Here is a 19073-nt window from a genome sequence, read left to right on the forward strand (position 1 = left end):
GTTCGCCTTACGGGCAGCTTCCAGCTGCCGCCTCGATGCCTTGTCGAGGTCATTGGTGATGACACCACGCCCCTCAAGTGATGAGAGGTCAGGAAACGGACATGGGGTCCGCAAGGCGTGAGCAAGAATCGTCTCATGCCGCTGGTGCGGCCCGCCTTCCTCGTCATTCCACTCAGGAAAAGGAGTGTCAGACTCATAGTCGACCACCTCCACACCCCCAACGAGGTCACTCATCACTGATAGCGTGCGCGGAGCGCGACGCTCGGGCTCATTGAGCCTAGGATTTATATCCCTCGATGCTGCGGACACACGGTCCGACATGGTACCGCGTGCGAAAGACGAAGTTGGGCTCTGCCTGTGAGGGCTGTCGGAATTAGCGAGACTTGGAGACTTCGGTGTCATTGACACTGGGCCCATTGAGCACGGAAGTCGTTTCGTTCCAACACAGCGTCTAACGGACACGCAATCCTCGTCGAGGCAATAATCGATTGGAACTGTAAATGTTCTCAATCTTAATGAAGTGTAACGGGAATACCCATACCCTGGTAACAAGAATTGCGTCAGACCAGATGGGCATGGTGTGACCACGCCCAAACAAGAATACGGTACAGGGTTGGATAGCCAGTAGTTATACATGTATTGAGATTTTCCTATACATATTTAGAAAAATCAGTGCATGCGGCTTTGGCGCAGATAAAAATAAATAAAGTCAGTTCTGAATTCAAACGGAAGAGTTAACTAACCTTGGGTTAAGGTTATAATTACTCTCGGAGTAAGCGAATTGCGATTCGCTAAACTCGTAATTGTTCTAAGCTCAGAACGAAAGATCGGTGACCTAACTTACGCTTCCTCAAAGCGCAAAGCTACGGCAGTCCCGCTGCACTGCGCCACTTGTCGTTGAGTTTGCGAACGCAAAACGTTGGTGCACTATGGGCTTTCTCTGGTTTTTAAGGGATATGTCAATGAGCGGGGATAGACCGGAAGCGGTAATTGTCTACATGGGAATCTCCAAGAAAACTTCACCAGAATTTTTTAAAGTATACCAATCTAAACGTGATCATATGCTAAGTGTCAAGTATTTCGTAGACATAAGCGGAGGTGATCCCCCTTCGGAAATAAAGCGTTAGAGATGACCTTAAAAGTACGCGTTGACTGTCGTATTTAATGCGAAGCATGACTTACGTACCTTATGAACCGTCGCATTATGCGGGTGTGTTCTTTGCGAAAAAGATGTGATCGCTCCAACGTTGAGAGAAATCAATTTATCGCTTAACTGCTGAGCAGCTCGTCGATGTAACATTTGCGGGAGGACAAAATAATATGTCTTCTGTGCCAACATCGTTCTTCACTACGACTTAAAAGGCATCTATCTTTTACGCAAGGGCAAACGAGAAATTCTTCCAGATAAATCATGAATCTCTGTAGCCGCAGGATGACCGACTAACAAAAGGATAGGGTTTTAGCTTGTGGAGATTATGATCAAAACGACCTCCCTATTGGGCGACTATCTGGAGTCGGCGCGAGATTGGTGGTGGCTGTCATTAACGTGCGATCTTTGTAAGAACGTGATTGCTTCAGAAGCGTCGTGCAATCACATGCGACACGATTGTTGTAAACAGTATTAAATACGAAACATTACAAGAGCAAATTCGGATTAAATGTACTCATGTTTATAGTATGCCTTCAAGTGATGTTCGAAGTTTGACAGCTTGGAGCGCTGTCTGGTTGTGAACCTACGACATCATTCTCGGTATGGCGTGGCTAGAACTTCGCGTGCCATGGGTCGACTGAAAATCGAAAGCGGTAGGTGTCACTCACCTCTCACCGATTCATCCATTGGCGAGTTATGATCCTAACGTGAGGCTCATGGCTCATCAAGAATGGTTGATCCGTCAACTTGATCAGCGTTAGATCAACACTGCAAAGGGAAATTAGGAGCACGTTTGACTTGTGCACAGTGTTGTAGTAGCTTTCTTCCATCACATGAGACTTTCCAAAATTGATAGCAATAGTATTAATAAAGAGCGAACCTCGTATAGGTGATAGTGACAGTGAGCCGCGTTCTTAAGATGAGGCATAATGGGCGACTGTATATCGTGGTCTCTAGAATAGATATCGGTCGGTCGGGAAAGGATGACTGTTTGTCGGCTTCATGGAGTGACTCTCTGGTGGAAAGAGAAGAAACGACAGTGGGCTGTTGTAATCTGTGTTTGCGGAGAGCAAAAGCGACTAGGGTCGCAGTCTCGAAAGTAGATTTGACGAGTGACTGTATGTCGCAAGAAGAAGGAATACGCCCAAAAGATGTAAAGAGTGATATTCTTTTACGCGGTGACGATACTTCTGAGTCAACAAAACCGTATGATAGACTGCACTTAATGTCAAAGGCATAAAGTTGAAGTCGCGTTTGAGTCATGCTCGCAAAAATCGCTGCTAAAAAACTCTCATCTTTATGACGAGGGGCTTTTTACAATTCAGTATGTTGTTGTCAATTTCATAATTACCGGCTTGGCGCCAAGCCTACTGTGATAGATATACGTTATTTCTCGTTGCACACAGCGGCGTCGTCACCACATCTCTCGCAAAAATGGCACATATAAAATATTATGCCGAGCAAACCTCTAAGGTATGGTATAAGCCGGACCGGCTTACAGTGGTGACAGGTACATTTTAAATCTCAAAGACTAAAACTATTTCATGTCACGATGGTGACTTTTCCAATCGAATAGGCTACATTTACAGCGTACGGATCAGACTTCAATTAGAACCCACTGGTAAGGTTAGAAAAGCAAGGATATTTAGCTTGAATGCTGCGTTACCAGTGGAAGGTGAACGTCCACAAGGCCATATGGTATGCCGAGGCTTGCTCTATTCAGGTACTGACCCTGATACCAGTGGTGCACCACACTTACGACCTCAAATACAAAATACTGTATGAGGCACATAATACCCGCCCGGGTGGACACCTAAAAGAAGAGACGATGTATTGATAGGTGGGCGCTATTGTCAATTGCCTGACATTAAAAACGGTTAAGCACACAGTGCATACGTCCGAGACGTGTCAACAGGTAAACCCTTGCCAAGCGCGTCGACACTATTTTCCAGATTGTAGGATTACTTAGAGTGCTAGCCTTTCATATAAATAAACATTAAATTCGGTTACCCAAAAAACGCGTCCATTATACCCAGTCTTGTGGTCTTTGCGGGTTTTTCGAGCATAATGACCTATCTCACTGCTGTCAGTGATTGTGTCCTTGATGTGTGTACAGCCAAGCTTGTCATTGACAAAGTGTCTTGCCAGCAAGGCTTTTCTATTACCATAGAAACTGATAGAGACGAAGGTTGGCAGACATTAACAAGGTTAGGGCACCACACATACTGGATATGACAATCGATGATTATCCGAAAAGAAAATGGTCAGACAAAACGTATGCATTGAGCTGTGCATAATTTCCTTCGAAACACTTGCATAGTGACCTCGGCTCCAGATCGAGACGCCTACACTCATTGAGTTCGCGGTTTAGCATAGTGCACGCCTTTACAGGCATTTTTCCATTTTACATATATGGCATTATTAACTCAAGTTGTTAATGGCACCGTCACGAAATGGCTGCGGTCTGGGGGCTGTCGATACAATCTATCCCTTTGATGTCAGCCCGAAGTTGTATCATAACAATGCAAGTTTTCATCCCAATGAAATTAATCGTGATGCATCAGGTGTGCGAGGCTATAGCTTGAAGCCAGGATGACCAGAGAAAATACAACAATGCAAAAGGCAGGAGTAACATATCTTCATACAAGGTCCGCGCTTAGTGAGAGATGCGACCGCTCTACATCGGACTGTTTAACGACGTAGCAAAAAGGGATTAAGTTATTCTTTTTACATCTCGAGAGGATCGGAACTCATATTGCGTTTTATATGGGCTTACGGAAGCTACGTCATGATCCCACTTTTATGAGCTTTGAACGTGAAAAGCGTTTCTCTAGTCTCGTTCATCTCCAGTAGTCGAGCTACCCTGCTTCAAAGCAGTGTCTTGATTCAGAAATATTCTGAGGGTCTTACAAGCCAGTCATTGTGATGACAAAGCTTAAAGAGAGCATCCAACATCATACCTAAGTTAGCTTCCGACGTAACTTGAGACTTTTGGAGAAAGCCAAAATTCCACCACGACCAATAGAGCATATCAAAGCCAGCCACCAGCTTCTTCGCTGGCATTTCTCGATGAGCAAGGGGGCGCTACCTTCATGTGGAATGTGTGTTGGTCCAGAGGGTACACCAGGGCTACATCAGTGTCTAGTGGAAGAAATACGAATTCTAAGAATTGTTTTTGGGAATATGAGGGCCGCTTCGACCACGTTACCCTGGCGCCATAGGCTTATACGACCCGTCCTCCCTCGATTTTGATCCCACTTGAAGGAGAGTCATTATCATTTAGCTCACTACAGCTCACTTTCCACAAGTGTGTGGCGATCAACTTTTGGCGCAACAGGGCTCCTGGGCGGTGATTCTGTATCTGTCTCGTGGAGACGATCGGGGCTGTCAGGGCAGAAAAAGGAGGTAATGAGCTTTCACATCGACGCCCAAATCATGCTTTGTAAATCGCATAGCCAGGCAATAACTAATGCTCTACTTGATCGCCCGTTTCATTATAGAAGGCAAACGATGCCGTAGGCAGATGAGACGATACGTCTTTCTCTTCAAATTGTCAAATTGGTTACGGTACTTTCGGGTACTCTAACCAACTTGCAATATTCAAGGTTTATTTCCCAAGAGAAGGTGGCTTTCCCGCCCACCAATGTTCTAAGCACAGGCGGGACTTTAAGGATTGGTGGTCGACATAACGCTGTTGACGCAAATTCTGGGACCCTTTTTGATCTCGGTGTGGGCGGAAGGCAAATCCCTATACGTGTCATAAGGCTTCGCAGTCGATATGCTCCATATATTGACGACATGCCGCACACTTCTGCCTGCAACTTTGGATGGTTTGGAAGCGTTATTACGGCGTGTACGATCGGAAGAAGTCGTTGCGACTTCTTTCTGAGACAAATTCAGCTATAAGTGTCGATCTGGACATCGTCATGAGTTCAACAATGGTAGAGATAGAGAAATGCTTTGAACCTCTTATTCGTGTTGAGGGGGGAGTGGGGCATAGATAGTGCCTCTTCTTCCGTAAGCGGCTAGACCGTTCGTCATCAGATGAGAGAGGTGCAAGTCCAGGATTCTGACAGTCTCACGACCAATCCCATCGAGAACCGCTTCGGTCTCCTCACTGGGTATGACATTAATACTGTCTGCAGCGGGGCCGCCGTAGCGCTTCCGCTGAGAGGAGGCTAAGCTAAGTCCGGTGACCTTCGTTCTGTACTTAGACCTAGTGTGAGCGTAGTGGATTGCAATCCGCTTACTCCAGAATTAACCACAATCTCAACTCAAGGCAAACGAACTCTTTCGTTCAAAACTATATTTTTTGGTTTTATTTGCTGCAAATTCGTCTATATCTAAATCTTTAAGTTTTTCTGATTAATATAGTAGTACCTAATTAAAATGCATAACTGCTGACAGTCCACCCACGTACTGACTTTTCGTTAGGGTGTAGCCACACACACCACTGTGTGATTACACCGTCCACACCCTTGTATGGTCACACCATCTTGTGTGACCCACCTTCATACCAGGGTACGTGTAATCCCGTTGCACTTTCGGCTTGCCTTATTTGGAGGCTTGCTAAGTGATGTGATGGAGTGTATGCTGGCACCGTAGGGTGCAATAACTATTGGGATTCAACTCTACGAATAGTAGTTGCTTATGCGCTCAGTTTTTGCGAAGTGTCTCAAATAGACAAATGAAGATAATACGTAAAGAGGAATGTTAGTTGTGTTGCACTTGATGTAGTGGATACGTAACTCTTTAAAGACAAAACCTATTATAAAACTTCATGTTATACGTACTCTTTATCCTCTGTAGTATCATAAGTTGCTGTCTTTTGATGACGCAGAAAAAAGCACGCTTTCTGCATTTCAGCTAACATCACCACGTATATCGTCATTTGCTCTTGAGGCATCACTATTAAAGAATCAACCTTTTTTCAGTTTTTCATGACCTAAAGACCACACTGGGCATTTGATTTGTAAAGATAGACATTCAAAAAGCGTACTTTAAGCGCGTAAACATCGAAAAGGTAAATGTGTCATTCCTTGCAACGTTGTAAGACTACTGTCATTTAAAATGCAACGCATCACGCGGAGATACTTAGGCAGCGCATGCAGCCTCTTCCGCAGGCATCAACAAAATTTCGCCAGCAATTTGAAGCGGCGAATTGGTCCACTCCACCTTTGGAAGATACTCACCTTTCGGCACAAAACGGCGCGGTAGATCAAGCAAAGTCCAAACATCTTCAAGCGCAGCCAAAAGGTCCTCCACCATAGCATCCGTATGGGTTGGCAGCGGTGTCAGACGCAAACGCTCCTCACCACGGGGCACAGTAGGAAAGTTGATCGGCTGTACGTAGATGTGATATTTCTCCATAAGAATACGAGAGGCCTCCTTCACTTTCACAGCGTCGCATACCATGAGTGGAATGATGTGGCTTACACTTGGTAGCAAAGGAAAGCCTGCATCCACTAGCTTCATCTTCAATTCGTGTGAGCGCGCGTGCATCGACACACGCTCCACGTGGCTCTCCTTTAAGTGATTTACTGAGGCACGAGCACCAGCAGCAAGCATTGGGGGCATTGACGAGCTGAAAATAAAACCTGCAGCACACGAGCGCATTGCATCCACCAGCGCAGCGTTGCCTGCCACGTAGCCCCCCATGATACCAAAACCCTTTGCAAGAGTACCAGTAACCATTGTGATCCGGTCAAGGCAATGGTCACGCTCAGCAACGCCAGCACCGCGATTTCCATATAGTCCCACCGCGTGAACCTCATCATTAAACGTCATGGCACCATATTTGTCTGCTAGATCGCAAATCTCGTGCAGCGGAGCTACCGTGCCTTCCATTGAGTTGACGCTCTCAAAAAGAATAAGCTTGGGAGCGTTAGGGTCAGCCATTCTGAGCTTCTCTTCAAGATCTGCCATGTCGTTGTGCTTGTAAATGAACTTCTTAGCGCCACTATTACGAATTCCTTGTATCATAGAGGCGTGATTTAGACTGTCTGAAAACATGATGAGATCCGGAAATATTTTAGTCAGTGTGCTAATCACACTGTCGTTAGCAACATAGCACGAGGTAAATAGCAAAGCAGCTTCTTGTTGGTGAAGGTCAGCCAAATCTCTTTCGAGAAGTACATGGTTGTGATTGGTACCAGATATGTTACGTGTCCCTCCAGACCCGGCTCCCGATTTTAAAAGATACTTCTGCATGGCCGAAATAACTTTTGGGTGCTGACCCATGCTTAGGTAGTCATTCGAACACCAGGCAACAACCTCTTTTGTCTTGCCAGTGTCTTCATGATGTGTGGCACGCGGAAATTCTCCTCTTTTGCGCTCTAAGTCAGCAAACAGACGGTAGCGCCCTTCACGTTTGATAGTTTCAATTGTCTGCGCAAACCCATTTTCATATTGTGAGGCCGAAAGACCGCCCATGCGCATTTGACGCGTTGGGGCAGTTGGAAACCTCGCAATGGCGGACGAGTAAGGTTTGGGACAGCCAAGCTTCGTTGACTTTTGCTGCATAGCCTTTTTCTTGAGATCAGCAATGCGCTTGGAAGTTGCATCAGATGTTGTCGAAGTCGCGTGTGCCTGCGAGCACTTAGATCCCCCAGCGTGCGCTGCGGCCATGACAGACGACATATGCGGACACATTTTCGCTAGCTGTGAGATATTCGGTAGCAAAGCAGCGCGAGCAGTGGGCAGCGCGTGCATGAAGGGACAGCGCGATGCAGCTTGCATGCGGCCGACTGCTACGGACGCGCGGGTAAGAGCCATCTGATCAGATTACGGTTAAGGGGGGAGCTTGAGCTGGCGGTCTTCAGTTCCAAAATGCAAAATATAAGTGGAGGGAGAGTCAGGCTTTATTTGTCAATTTAGCAAGGCCAAAAAATAGAAATTTTAATCTGAAATTATATTCGCATTTTTTTGCTGTTTTATCTAAAAATATCTAAGCAGAATCACTTCTGAGCCATATGGAAATAGCGACAGAAATTGATTTTAACAACCATGAGGGAAGGGCACACAAACAGAACAGAGTCATCATTATGCGCATCGTACGATCGCTACGCTGCCGTCATGTAAAGTTCGTGGTGTAAGTCTATCTATCTGTCTATGCCATGCTTTTCCCCACAATCGTGGCAGAAGCCTTTACAATAAAGCTAACAGGTGCATATGGCGAACTTGTGATCCATCCCGGTGGTTTGTGATTGTAGAAGACCCACACCGTATGTACAAGTACTGCTCAAGATTGCTGTAGGATTATTCCCTTCAGCTGGTTTGCGAAGATATGAAGTTTTTCCGAATTACATCTGTTTGCACCTAATGCTGTTGCGACAGAGGTGGTTTGCTATAGGTATAGGGAATCAGGTAAGTTGCAAATTGCATTTACATAATATATAGCTGCTGTGCACAAAGAACGACCTAAAGTAGGACACCGTATTGATAGTATTAATCATGGAAGATTTGTGGCTGTGTAGCAATCACATCCCGTCTAAGAATATGCCCGCAATCAAGATCGAGATTGCGGCATTATAAAGTGGCAGGAAAATGAGACGGAAGCAAACTTTAGTAAACTTGCATTTGACCCAGAGCATCAACCATCATGCTTTAAGCAATACAAGACGTAACAAGCCTGCGTCAAATCGACTGGTGCAAAAACCCTTTTCGAGACAATTTTTAAGGGCACGGCTTGCCAAGTAACGATTCGTCTCTCGATAACGCAGAAGCACATCAAAAAGCGAAACCATCAAAGTCTCAATCAATTTGACCAAAACCCACCTATTTGTACCCAAAACCCATGTACTTGCCATATATTATTATATAATATATGGCAAAAATCTGGGAATTACAGTTGAAGTGTGGATGGCGAAGATTTAATCAAATGTTTGATACAATTTAGAAATGCTCACTATGCATTCTGCTTGCCGCTATTACTGGACCATGGCAACGTTAAGGCCATTTGATTGCCACATTCCATGGCTTGCTGCTTTCTTGAATGCTGCTGCTTCGAGTTTCTGCTTAGTTCATCAGTAGGTGAAATTTTGTCGATTGTCCTCACCATATAAAAATATGATGTAATTGCCTAATTTTACTGAGATTTGTCATCTTTATCTACGTTTTCGTGAAGGACAGGAATTTTAGGGTGCTAATCCTACACTTATGTGGGAGGCGAAGCACCAGAATCCTCCAAATTTAGCATAGAAAAGCGTTACCATCGACTTCCTATGGTTTTTTCTAAACATGACAACGTCTTTGCGAATGATACCTTACGAAATTTGCTGTTGTTGGTGGCGAGGATCGGCTCATATGCACTAGCTCAAATTTCGAGCCAGACCGAAAATTTATCTTCGATAAAAGAAAATGAAATCTGGCGTTCGGTCATTCTTGCAACGGGGTTGCCGTGCGAATCGCAGAAGGAAGGTGAGACTGAACGAGTCGGCGTTGACGAACGTAAAAAAGATGTGTTCGTACACTTCGGTCCGTAACGGATTCGAGTAAGTAAGGTAATAGTTAGTGCTGCTAATTTAGAAAAGGACAAAATCTAAGATGAATTCCATCAAGACTAGTTTTCAATGTATACCTCTACAGTAATTCATTGGAAATCGGATACGACGTCTTACGTAAGTAAGCAATATGCTACTAATGTTGTGTTACAGAACGTCGTGTTTTCAAGAAAATAGTTCAGTGCTTGATTTTTTTGGCTTTTTCGTAGTATCGCATCAACAAGTGCTATCATATACAAAATAGAGTGGATCACAGCTAATTTCATGGTAGATCAACGTTATTTTGAAAATTTTGTGTAATCGCGATGGTTACCAGAGGCTGACAACAAAAAGGTAATATGCATCTTTCTTTGTAAACTTACTGAGAGAATATGGTAATGCAAAAGTTCATTGAGGCATTGCGCTTTTGCAGCTCTCACGTACCATGGACCTCTCCTTTGCTGCGTCTTGTCACCTTCATAAAAACCGGTTTGTAATTACAATTGCACAAAGTGCAATGTGTATTTCGTAAATTGTACTAAACAATTTTACCGAAAATATGCGATTTATCTACATAAGATTACAGATCGTACCCATCTCCGTTAAGATGTGAACCACACTGGAGATAAAACTTCTACTGTCTCCGCAAAAGTGACTGCTTAACGAGTGACCACCGCGCTTGAAGACTAACCTCATCCTTAGTTGATGACGATGCCTGCTCCTCAGAGCTTTCCCGCACTAGAAATCTCCTCCCATTTGCTCAATCAGACGACCCGACGACTTCCGACTAAAAGCACGGGCTTCGCAAACGCCACCCTTGAGGAGTTTCTCGGTGATGGTGCCAAGGTGATTTTCGATGAGAACGGTCGCATATGCACTTCGAAGTCTGACAAAACACTTCCAGCCTTACCAGACGACATACGGCCTAGCCGATTGCAGACAATAAGACACTCACTGAGCTTTGGCTCTCCACCAACGAACCGAAACTGACGCAGGTGGTCCGGCTTAGTAATGTGCAAGTGCAGAGTCGCGCCAATAATTGCCCAAACAGTTACGTCGTCATTACGGGTTTAGATCGATCAAAGTTGATAGCCGCGCTGGGGCGGAGCTATGCGAGCGGGCCTTCTGCTTCACTTAGATGTCAAAGAGCACGCGAAAGTCACCCCGCGATTGCTTTCCCAATTCGAAGGTCATCGCCTCTCGAGAGTACCACCTTTACTTAAAGCGGCGGCGGTTGGAGAAAAACTCGTAATCTCCACAAGGCTTGTACCTTAGGTCCTTCGAGTTGGTAAGATCGCCAAAATTCTCCGTGCATAATTTGCACTCTGGAGTGGCTCACACATCTTAAGGTCTTAAAAGTCAGCTTTAGAGAAGCGAACGTCCGACTAGAGTCTCGATTAATGTTGAACTGCGAAGTACAAAGTACGATGAGAACGCCCGGGTGTTACTAATCAGGTTTTAACGATCCCGCCCATCTGCATGACGCAGCTGATACAGTGTCAAACTCACCACAATGTCGCTGGCGAGTTTCAAGAAAGAAGCGCAATGTAACAAGCAATCTACCGTTTCCCCACGAAAGATCAATGCGAAGGGTGCGCCAGGTCATAACCGACATCGATGCAAGGGTATTCCAACCTCGAGCTCAGAAGAAGTGTTTCTTTCAAACCACCGGATACTGGTAACAGCCCCGATTTACTCGCCGACTCTCTAAGCGCTCTACATGGAAGCGAGCTGCCCCTCGCTCATCGACTAGTGTCAATGGAGGTCGACAATATCACTACTGGCTACCGTGACCTATCTTGATTTCGGCGGTACGTCGACTCTTTTCAACCGTATAGGCGGCGTCCAAAATTGAGGTAAGATACGCTTTTCGATTCTTGCCGTTCTACTGTCTGGCTCGAGGCACTATGAGCGACACAGAACTGTGTCGCTGCTCTAGAGCAGTGTGTAGCTCGGCTACAGAAGGCTAGAGGCACTGCTCCATCTACAGCATATCTTTTAACTTTCAATTGATCTCAAGAGCGAATTGGTAATTTAGCTTCAGTAAGTCCACCTAGAACACAAGATCTCTTTGAAATTTTGAGAGAATAATTCTGTCCCACAATTTGCCTCGATCGTAAAGTACCGCGGCCGCAATATGGTCTTATAATCTGCAGATGCCTCGTGAAAAGGTAGAATAATTGCACATTCCTTTCTTAATACATAGCCATGTATGTTCGTCTGTATCTGGTATTCGCGTGTTCCTTTTGATTCCTGGCTCTTGGCCACATTGTCACACAACCTGCGCGAAAAGATCCCCATTAAAGCGACATCATTTATTTTGCGATTAAATATGGCTGGCTTGTAATACCCAGTCGAGTTTGATCGGCAGCCTATACTCACTAAGACCGATACCACTTCGTGGAGATGTCAAAAGCACCTATTTATGTCAATTAGGTCAAACGCGTAAAGGCATGCACTGCGCTATCTTAATGAGTGAGGACGACTTGGTCCTGCACCGCGATCTCTCCGCACAAGGGCTTCGGAGAATGTTCTTCACCACGCAACACACGCATTCAATTTGATCAGCCGTTTGCGAATGGTCAGCAGATGACATGTCCAATTATATGTACACCTGAAACAATATTCGTCAGACTGGGCTGTAACTCTCTATCCTACACAATGACTTTCGGCGAGCCGTGCTAGTGGGAAACTTTGTCACGAAATAAGTTAACAGTATGCAAAACCGATCGCAGAAATTTCTGACAGAAGCGAGATAATCCAATTTGCTCGAACAAACCGCAAATGAAGGAGTGTAAACATTCACTTGGAACCGGCAGGATGACCAACGGTTCCAATGCATATGGCAAGGGTTTAACCCGTTAAAACGTTCACATGTACGCACATATTTGTTAACGAAATATATTTGTAACACAGCGCTCACCGAGCAGCATGCCCTTTCTCTGCGGGGTGGTCACCAAATGAGGTATCATCTACCTTGTACAGTATCTTGAAGTTGCGGCTCTTATAATGAGGGGCGACTATACGATTGGTGTCATGTGTTTCGGCGTTGATTTGCAACAAGCGAGCGTTGAAGCGTGCAAATGCAACTTTGATAACGCGAGATCTGAGCTCAAAGTCCTTGCTCTTAAAGCTTTCACATGTTGCATTTGACCCTTATGATGAGAATATGTCAATATCAATTGGCGACGTCTGCATTGTGTCATGTGACAATGTACTGTTGGGGCGGCGCGAAAAAGCTTCTGTCACAGAAACAGACCCGACTTATACCGTACGTTAAATGAATTCTTAGCGAAGATGGAAAATTTGTCTCGTCATTATGTGATTACAACGTCGCTGTGTGCAGCGACGCATGACCGTTACATATTATCAACGACTTAAAGCCAAGCAGGTACACCCTGGACCTGACGAGGTAATATGTGCTTTCTTGTCACGAATTGGGCGCTCTTTATCTGCTACTTCCAGCTGGCAACCATGCTTCCATCGACATCTGCTTGATATAAAGCGAAGCGAAGGGTATTGCAAAAGCGAAGCATCATAGATGACATACACGACCGACCTGGAAATGGATGATTCGAAGCACGCATGGGGTTTTCTTTGACAGCTTCAATTCTTGCCTCATCTGCTGCACCCAAGGAGATTGGTGAGGGGTTTCGCCGCGTCGGCTAAATATGCCAAGCCAGTTACTCATGTCGTCTTGATTCAGTGGCACTGCCAACTCACAATGATATTTATCCTGGCTGATCTGCCCGCAGACCTCGCTTCATAGCAAATCAGCCCAGAAGGAGGTTATCTTTGTCAGCGCAAGAGCCACAATTTTCTGCTACTACTCGCCATTAATATGACCCTCTAGATCCAACTTTCAGTACTTTAGTTGGATCTAGAGGGTGTATAACATTGTAGATTATATAGACTAAGTACCGAAACAGTTTCTGTGTAGTCACGAAAAGGATCATGCGTCATCAGGCAAATTGAGCTTTGGCGAAGTTAACGATAATTCCTGTGACACCACAGACCTCACCCGCAGCATTTTGCTAGGAGTACACACCAAAGCGAGAGGGATATTGCTGTCAATCATCAGCAGTCGATGATAACCATCAACTAGGTTAAGGACACTGTACCAAGCTTAAATAACCTTGTTGTTCCGCAGCACATCGTTTCTAAGAATCGGGGTCTGCGCCGGAATCGTGGCTGCATCTGCCTTATTATAAGTAAGCTCAAATCGAATTTCACTGTTAGTTTTTCTGACACAAAAAGTCTGCACCGAGTGGGAGAATTCACTCTCTCTCACCATGACTGCTTCGTGATTTGCGCGAAGAAAGCGCTAATGACATCACACAGCTCCATTGTTCAAAGCCATCTTTGTGTTGCGCAATTTTGAATTCTGAGTACTCAGTCAAATACGACCCCCCCCAATCAATTCCAATAACCGATATCTTTCTAAACGCAATCTGGACCAGCTAGACGCTTGAAAAAAATGCTTCCCCATTTATCGCAGTCATTTCTCTGCGAGTGAGTTTAATCCATGGCTACACGTACCTTGGTATGAAGGGGTGGGTCACACAAGATGATGTGACCATACAAGAGTGTGGGTTACACAAGACGGTGGAATCATACAATGGTGTAGCTACACCTTAACAAGAGGTCAGTAGGTGGATCGACTGCCAGTTGTTCTGCAATTTAATTAGGTTTCACTACTTGATAAGGAAAACCTACAGATTTAGATATAGGCGGCTTCGCCGCAAATAGAACAAAGAAATACAATTAACACTTTAAAGGTCGCCGACCTTAGATTAGCTTTTTCTTAGCGAAATAGCTACGGCAGCACCGCTGCACTAAGTAGCAGTCGTAGTCAATCTACACCTGAGTCGTTACGACTGATCATCTGTTAACATGAAGCATTTTTCCTGTTTGTCCCACACAGGCTTATAAGGCTGATGTCTCTGCTTGGCCCTGAAGGCGTGTAACATCGCTTTGCAAGGTTCGAAAGCAATCAGTGCGCGCGTCGAGATCTTTACAAGCTATAAAATGCTCTGCTAGAGCATCTAAAGCAGAAGATGTCGGCGGCGAATGCGTCCATGACTCCACCTTCGGCAAAGGATGACTTCGCCCGATCCAAGCCGCACATTGCGAGTGCTAAGACCATAGAGGGCAAGGATGGAGATAACCTCCTGCTTTGGGTGAGAGAGGTCGAGATGGCAATGGCGTCCACCATGCTCAGATCGAACAACAGCGCGTGGCGCTAGCTATCTCCAAAGGGTCGAATGGGTACTGACGTGCCGCATTTCGTTCGAAGCGGCGGTTCCCTCCTGGACGGAGCTGAAAATGCAGCTTTCACGAGTGTGTTCGTCGCCAAACCAGTCATACAGCGTGCGATCGCATTTTCTTGTCGCCCGACAGGGCAAGAAGGAATTGGTGATTTTTGTCTAAGTATTGCGTACTCTCATTGCCGGAATGGCAGTCGATTCTCCCCCGAGGCGGTCGGAGTGATCGTCTTAAGATATTCACACACAATTGTGGCTGAAGGGGTGCGTACGATAGTTACGCGAAAGAACTAAGCCTCAAGGTAACGCTACCTCAGCACAAGAGTGCGTGTAATTAGCTGTCCCGTTACACCTAGTAGCATTTTGTGGTCAATCCACCGCCGAGATTGAAGATGTCCGATTTCAGCTATCAGACTGCATGTAGTCGACCTTGTTGGACAAGTCACGACAAAGGTCACAAGTTCTCTTCGGAGCCGACCATCATGATACACATGGTGCATCGTGTTCCCGACTCCAACGGCCTCAGATGTCTAAGTGATGATGCTACTATCTCCACGAAGCGTAGTCACCCCAAACATGCTGAAGATGCGGTAAAGACTTTCTTCGGAAAGCAGGAAGAAAAACTTCACTTTTGGCTCCGCCAAGTGGATGTGGCATTGGCAGCAGCGCTGGTTTACGAGCATTGTCGGCGACGCTGGTTTACGAGGAGTCACAGAAGGTCGCATTTGCACTTTCGCATATGCAAGGTGCTGACCGTGAATGATCTTTTTTGTGGGAGATTAACTATCCTGATTATTTTGCCTCTCGGAAGTTCCTCCAAGAATCGATGGAGAAGACGTTTCTTTCATTGAATGCGGCGTTTAAACACCGCGCGATGTTTTTGAGATGTCGTCAAGACAAACTTTTAATTTACGACTCGCACAAGAACTTCGCAAGTTGCGAGCGTCGATGGCCGACGATTCGAATCCGGAGGACGTGATGGTAACCGTCTTAAACTAGTGATCGGCCCTCCAAAGGCTGAAGTCTCTTGTCGACATACGACCGAGCTTGAAGATGCAATCTTCGTCGACCTTCAGAAAATCAGCTCCAGCAACAGTCGCGTGGGTTACTCACTGGTCCCACCAATGTGCAGCCGCCGTCAAGTGGTGGTCCTGAACCCATGGACCTGTCTGCGATTGATCGCTTCAGATAATCTGTTATGGTTGTGGTCGAGTGGGTCACTTTGGGCGGGACTGCCTCGGGAAGATTTATAGGTCCAAACCAACTTGTGTATTACCACCTCTCTCTACTTTCGTTGAGGAGTTTGGGGTTCAGACGTGGTGGCCGTTCGACCAATTTTCGCAGCGGTAAAGAAGATCCATCCCTTAACAACGCCGATGTTGTTACCCCTTCCGGTGAGGTTACCCCGGGGCGGCTTTCCTGGGTAAGATCCGCAACATTCTCCTGCGCTTTTATTATGCAGGAGAAGCCGTTGCTTTAGGGTAATTTCGACTTCCCACGAACGTGGGGAGGAGGTGAGGCCTTCTCAATGTTTGACAACGGTGAAGGGGATTGGGACACCCTTCGAGTTCTTATTGACTCTGGACCACCAACGTAATACGCTCGGAAGATGAGTATCACGTAGAATCGGCTCTTTTTGATGCGGTATGCGCGAAGAATAATGGTAACATTCGTATCCATCATGCATGAGTACGATTGTTACGTAACAGAAGGGCGAAGTCGATCTAACATTCAAATTCTCGATTTTTGACTTCAGTTCGATGCTCTCCGTCATCAATACAGATGATCGGTATGTACTTGTATTAGGGTATGCGTGGTTAGAAGACCACGAGCCATAAATCAACAGAAGAAACAGGCAGATTGCGAGTAGCTCGCCGGGCAGAAAACACGCCTACGGACGTCACGACCCGTTTGTAGCCGTCCACCAGCGTAGCAACGTCGCAATCGAAGATAGAGCTCACTATGTTAGTATTTGCGGCATAGCTGTGAAGCCGCAAGTCACCAAGAAGGTGCGGATTGTGACGTCAAAACAAGGTATTGCTCTAGTCGATATACCTACTGTGAAAACCCATGATTCAGTAGTTCAAGTTACTGTGGAAGCTCTTACTCCAGAAGCCAAGTCTAGTGTGAAAGCCCACTATGCTTCGGCGACTAAATCTACCGTGTAAGCCAATATTTCAGTAGATGACACCATCATGGAAGCACGTTATGCTTCAGTAGGCAAATCTACTGAAGAAGCAACAGCTTCAATAGCTAACGCTACTGTGGAATCACCATAAACTCTGGTAGGAAGCCACTACTGGGGAAATTAAAATTCCAGTACCTAACGCTACTGTGAGAGCACAGCATTCTCCGTTGGTACGACATATCGTGGAAGCTAAAGCTCCAGTACATAAAACACTGTGGGAGCCCACAAGCTTAATTACAACGCTCCGGCAGGCATTTCTACCGTGGAAGCCATCGCCCCCGTAGTTGAATCCCAGGTGGAAGCTAATGCTTCAGTGGTTCAACCCGTACGCGTTGTGAACGCAGAGACGAGATTACCCGTCCAGACTTAAATGTCCCCACTTCAAGAACTATCTGCTCTCACGAGCTTGAAAGAAGTAACCTTTTTCAAGTCACGTGGAGACTTCAGGAATGGCGCGCTTGTCAAAGTCGTTATAATTCGTCGTGCAAGCGCAGCAACAGAAGAGATTAATACGTCAACTGTCCGGGTCCAAGTGTCGTTGAAGATTTTCGACAGCGATTTCAATCGAGACACAGATCAATTTTTCAAGAATCCGCGCGATACCTATTTAGCCCTTGTGTCCAAGTACACGTCAGCGTGTGTGAGTCTGGAGCTCCAACACGGTCTCCCGCAAAATTGCGGTATACGACATGAGATCGAGATTGAGCCAGGTGCAAGATATCTGCTATTGTGTCAATGGCCATTGCCAACTGATCAATCCAAGTTCGTAGACTCGTTCTTTGCAGCTAAATAGCAACAAGGGTGAGTGAGGGAGAGTAAATGTCCTCACTGCTTTTTTTATTTGTCTAATTGTCGCAAATTTAGATGCACAGCTCGTGTCTGATCCTCACAGCACAAAAGTTTTGTTTTGTCTCGGCTGTTAAGTTGTAGACTAGACTAATAGAGTGCAACGTGACTGCCTTGCATTCCGCACAGATGAAATTTGACTCAACGAGTCTGCGCTAACAAATACACAGAAAATTGGATTTGTTTCCAACCTGCGAACTTCTAAAGAATGTAGACTTTAAGGGTTGCTCTTCTTAATTCGAGAGTGGTAAATAGCTGGAATTGAGCTCAGTATTAACTAATACGCAATAAAAGTCGACAATAACAATAACCTATGTATTGTACGGCGCGAGGCTAGCAGCTTATGCGATTTGTATGCCCCTTTTTTTCGGAGCCCGAGCTCCTCATTCGTATCAAAACTGATCATGATATTTAATGGGAATGCCCTTTTGAGAATAGCTCTACGTCTGAGGGAATCTAGTGGCTGCTTTTTAAGATATACATACTCCAAAACAACAAAGATCCCGCAGAGTTGTTCTTGAAAAGTCGCACTGAGTGGTGATTTACTATTTCTTACCAAGTCATGTCGCGTCATTGACATCACTTCAAAACATCGTCGACGTCACACAAGATCCTTGATAAGTTCTAATAACGTGTGATGCAATAATGGTACCAGTGACCAGGTCACTTCGTGACATCTGGGGAAAAATCACATGCGATGAATCTCTGATTGGCAAGTCATCATATTTATCGAGCGGAAACTTCGATTGATCTGTAGGATTTTTGAGAACAGCTGGCTTCACTTTGCGCCCAAAGCTCTGCTTCTTCCCCCAATAAGAAAGTCGTTCATGGCGGATGATGATATTCGCCTTCTCCTCTGGTACCAACCGTGCCATTTTAGTGACTTCGCGATCTTGCATTACCTTATATATATCCCCTAGGAAAAAAATCCCGGCTCAATAGTAGGTTCAGACAAAGACAGTGAAGGGGTCATACAACATTAAGGACTACCCTGATCATTTCGGGACAACGGTACCATCGCATCATAACAAGGAATTAGCCATCCCTCTTACTTTCGGAGCCGCTCCTTTCGACTCATGACTTGCAGCCGCTTTTCACTTCACCAACTCGGGTACGAAGGATTTCGACATGTAGCTGCTTCAACT

At 45.6% G+C, this 19073-nt stretch overlaps 5 protein-coding genes across 5 annotated transcripts; 3 read left to right on the top strand and 2 right to left on the bottom strand.

Annotated features, from left to right (window-relative positions):
* Positions 1-929: 929 nt before the first annotated feature.
* PHALS_06905 (uncharacterized protein) lies at positions 930-1236 on the top strand (the record flags this gene model as incomplete). Its single annotated transcript, XM_024720278.1, has 2 exons — positions 930-1075; positions 1173-1236. 2 exons carry the CDS (start codon positions 930-932, stop codon positions 1234-1236), a joined length of 210 nt encoding a protein of 69 aa, XP_024585493.1.
* A 3741-nt stretch (positions 1237-4977) lies between these two features.
* PHALS_06906 (uncharacterized protein) lies at positions 4978-5223 on the top strand (the record flags this gene model as incomplete). Its single annotated transcript, XM_024720280.1, has 2 exons — positions 4978-5091; positions 5155-5223. 2 exons carry the CDS (start codon positions 4978-4980, stop codon positions 5221-5223), a joined length of 183 nt encoding a protein of 60 aa, XP_024585494.1.
* A 1021-nt stretch (positions 5224-6244) lies between these two features.
* On the bottom strand, positions 6245-7924 carry PHALS_06907 (5-aminolevulinate synthase; the record flags this gene model as incomplete). The annotated part of the gene is made up of 1 exon (XM_024720281.1): positions 6245-7924. The coding sequence occupies one exon, from the start codon at positions 7922-7924 to the stop codon at positions 6245-6247; it is 1680 nt and encodes a 559-aa protein (XP_024585495.1).
* A 269-nt stretch (positions 7925-8193) lies between these two features.
* Positions 8194-8643, top strand: PHALS_06908 (uncharacterized protein; the record flags this gene model as incomplete). The annotated part of the gene is made up of 3 exons (XM_024720282.1): positions 8194-8240; positions 8362-8515; positions 8626-8643. The coding sequence occupies 3 exons, from the start codon at positions 8194-8196 to the stop codon at positions 8641-8643; spliced, it is 219 nt and encodes a 72-aa protein (XP_024585496.1).
* On the bottom strand, positions 8642-9514 carry PHALS_15197 (uncharacterized protein). The gene has a single exon (XM_036407243.1). The coding sequence runs from the start codon at positions 8956-8958 to the stop codon at positions 8749-8751; it is 210 nt and encodes a 69-aa protein (XP_036263485.1). The 5' UTR covers positions 8959-9514; the 3' UTR covers positions 8642-8748.
* Positions 9515-19073: the final 9559 nt, after the last annotated feature.

Source organism: Plasmopara halstedii, assembly GCF_900000015.1.
Source record: "Plasmopara halstedii genome assembly, contig: Scaffold_3060, whole genome shotgun sequence".
In the NCBI taxonomy this organism is placed as follows: Eukaryota; Oomycota; class Peronosporomycetes; order Peronosporales; family Peronosporaceae; genus Plasmopara; species Plasmopara halstedii.

Excerpts from the sequence above, each read along its gene's own strand:
- PHALS_15197 (XM_036407243.1), bottom strand. The coding sequence starts at position 8,958 with ATGGCAAGTACATGGGTTTTGGGTACAAATAGGTGGGTTTTGGTCAAA.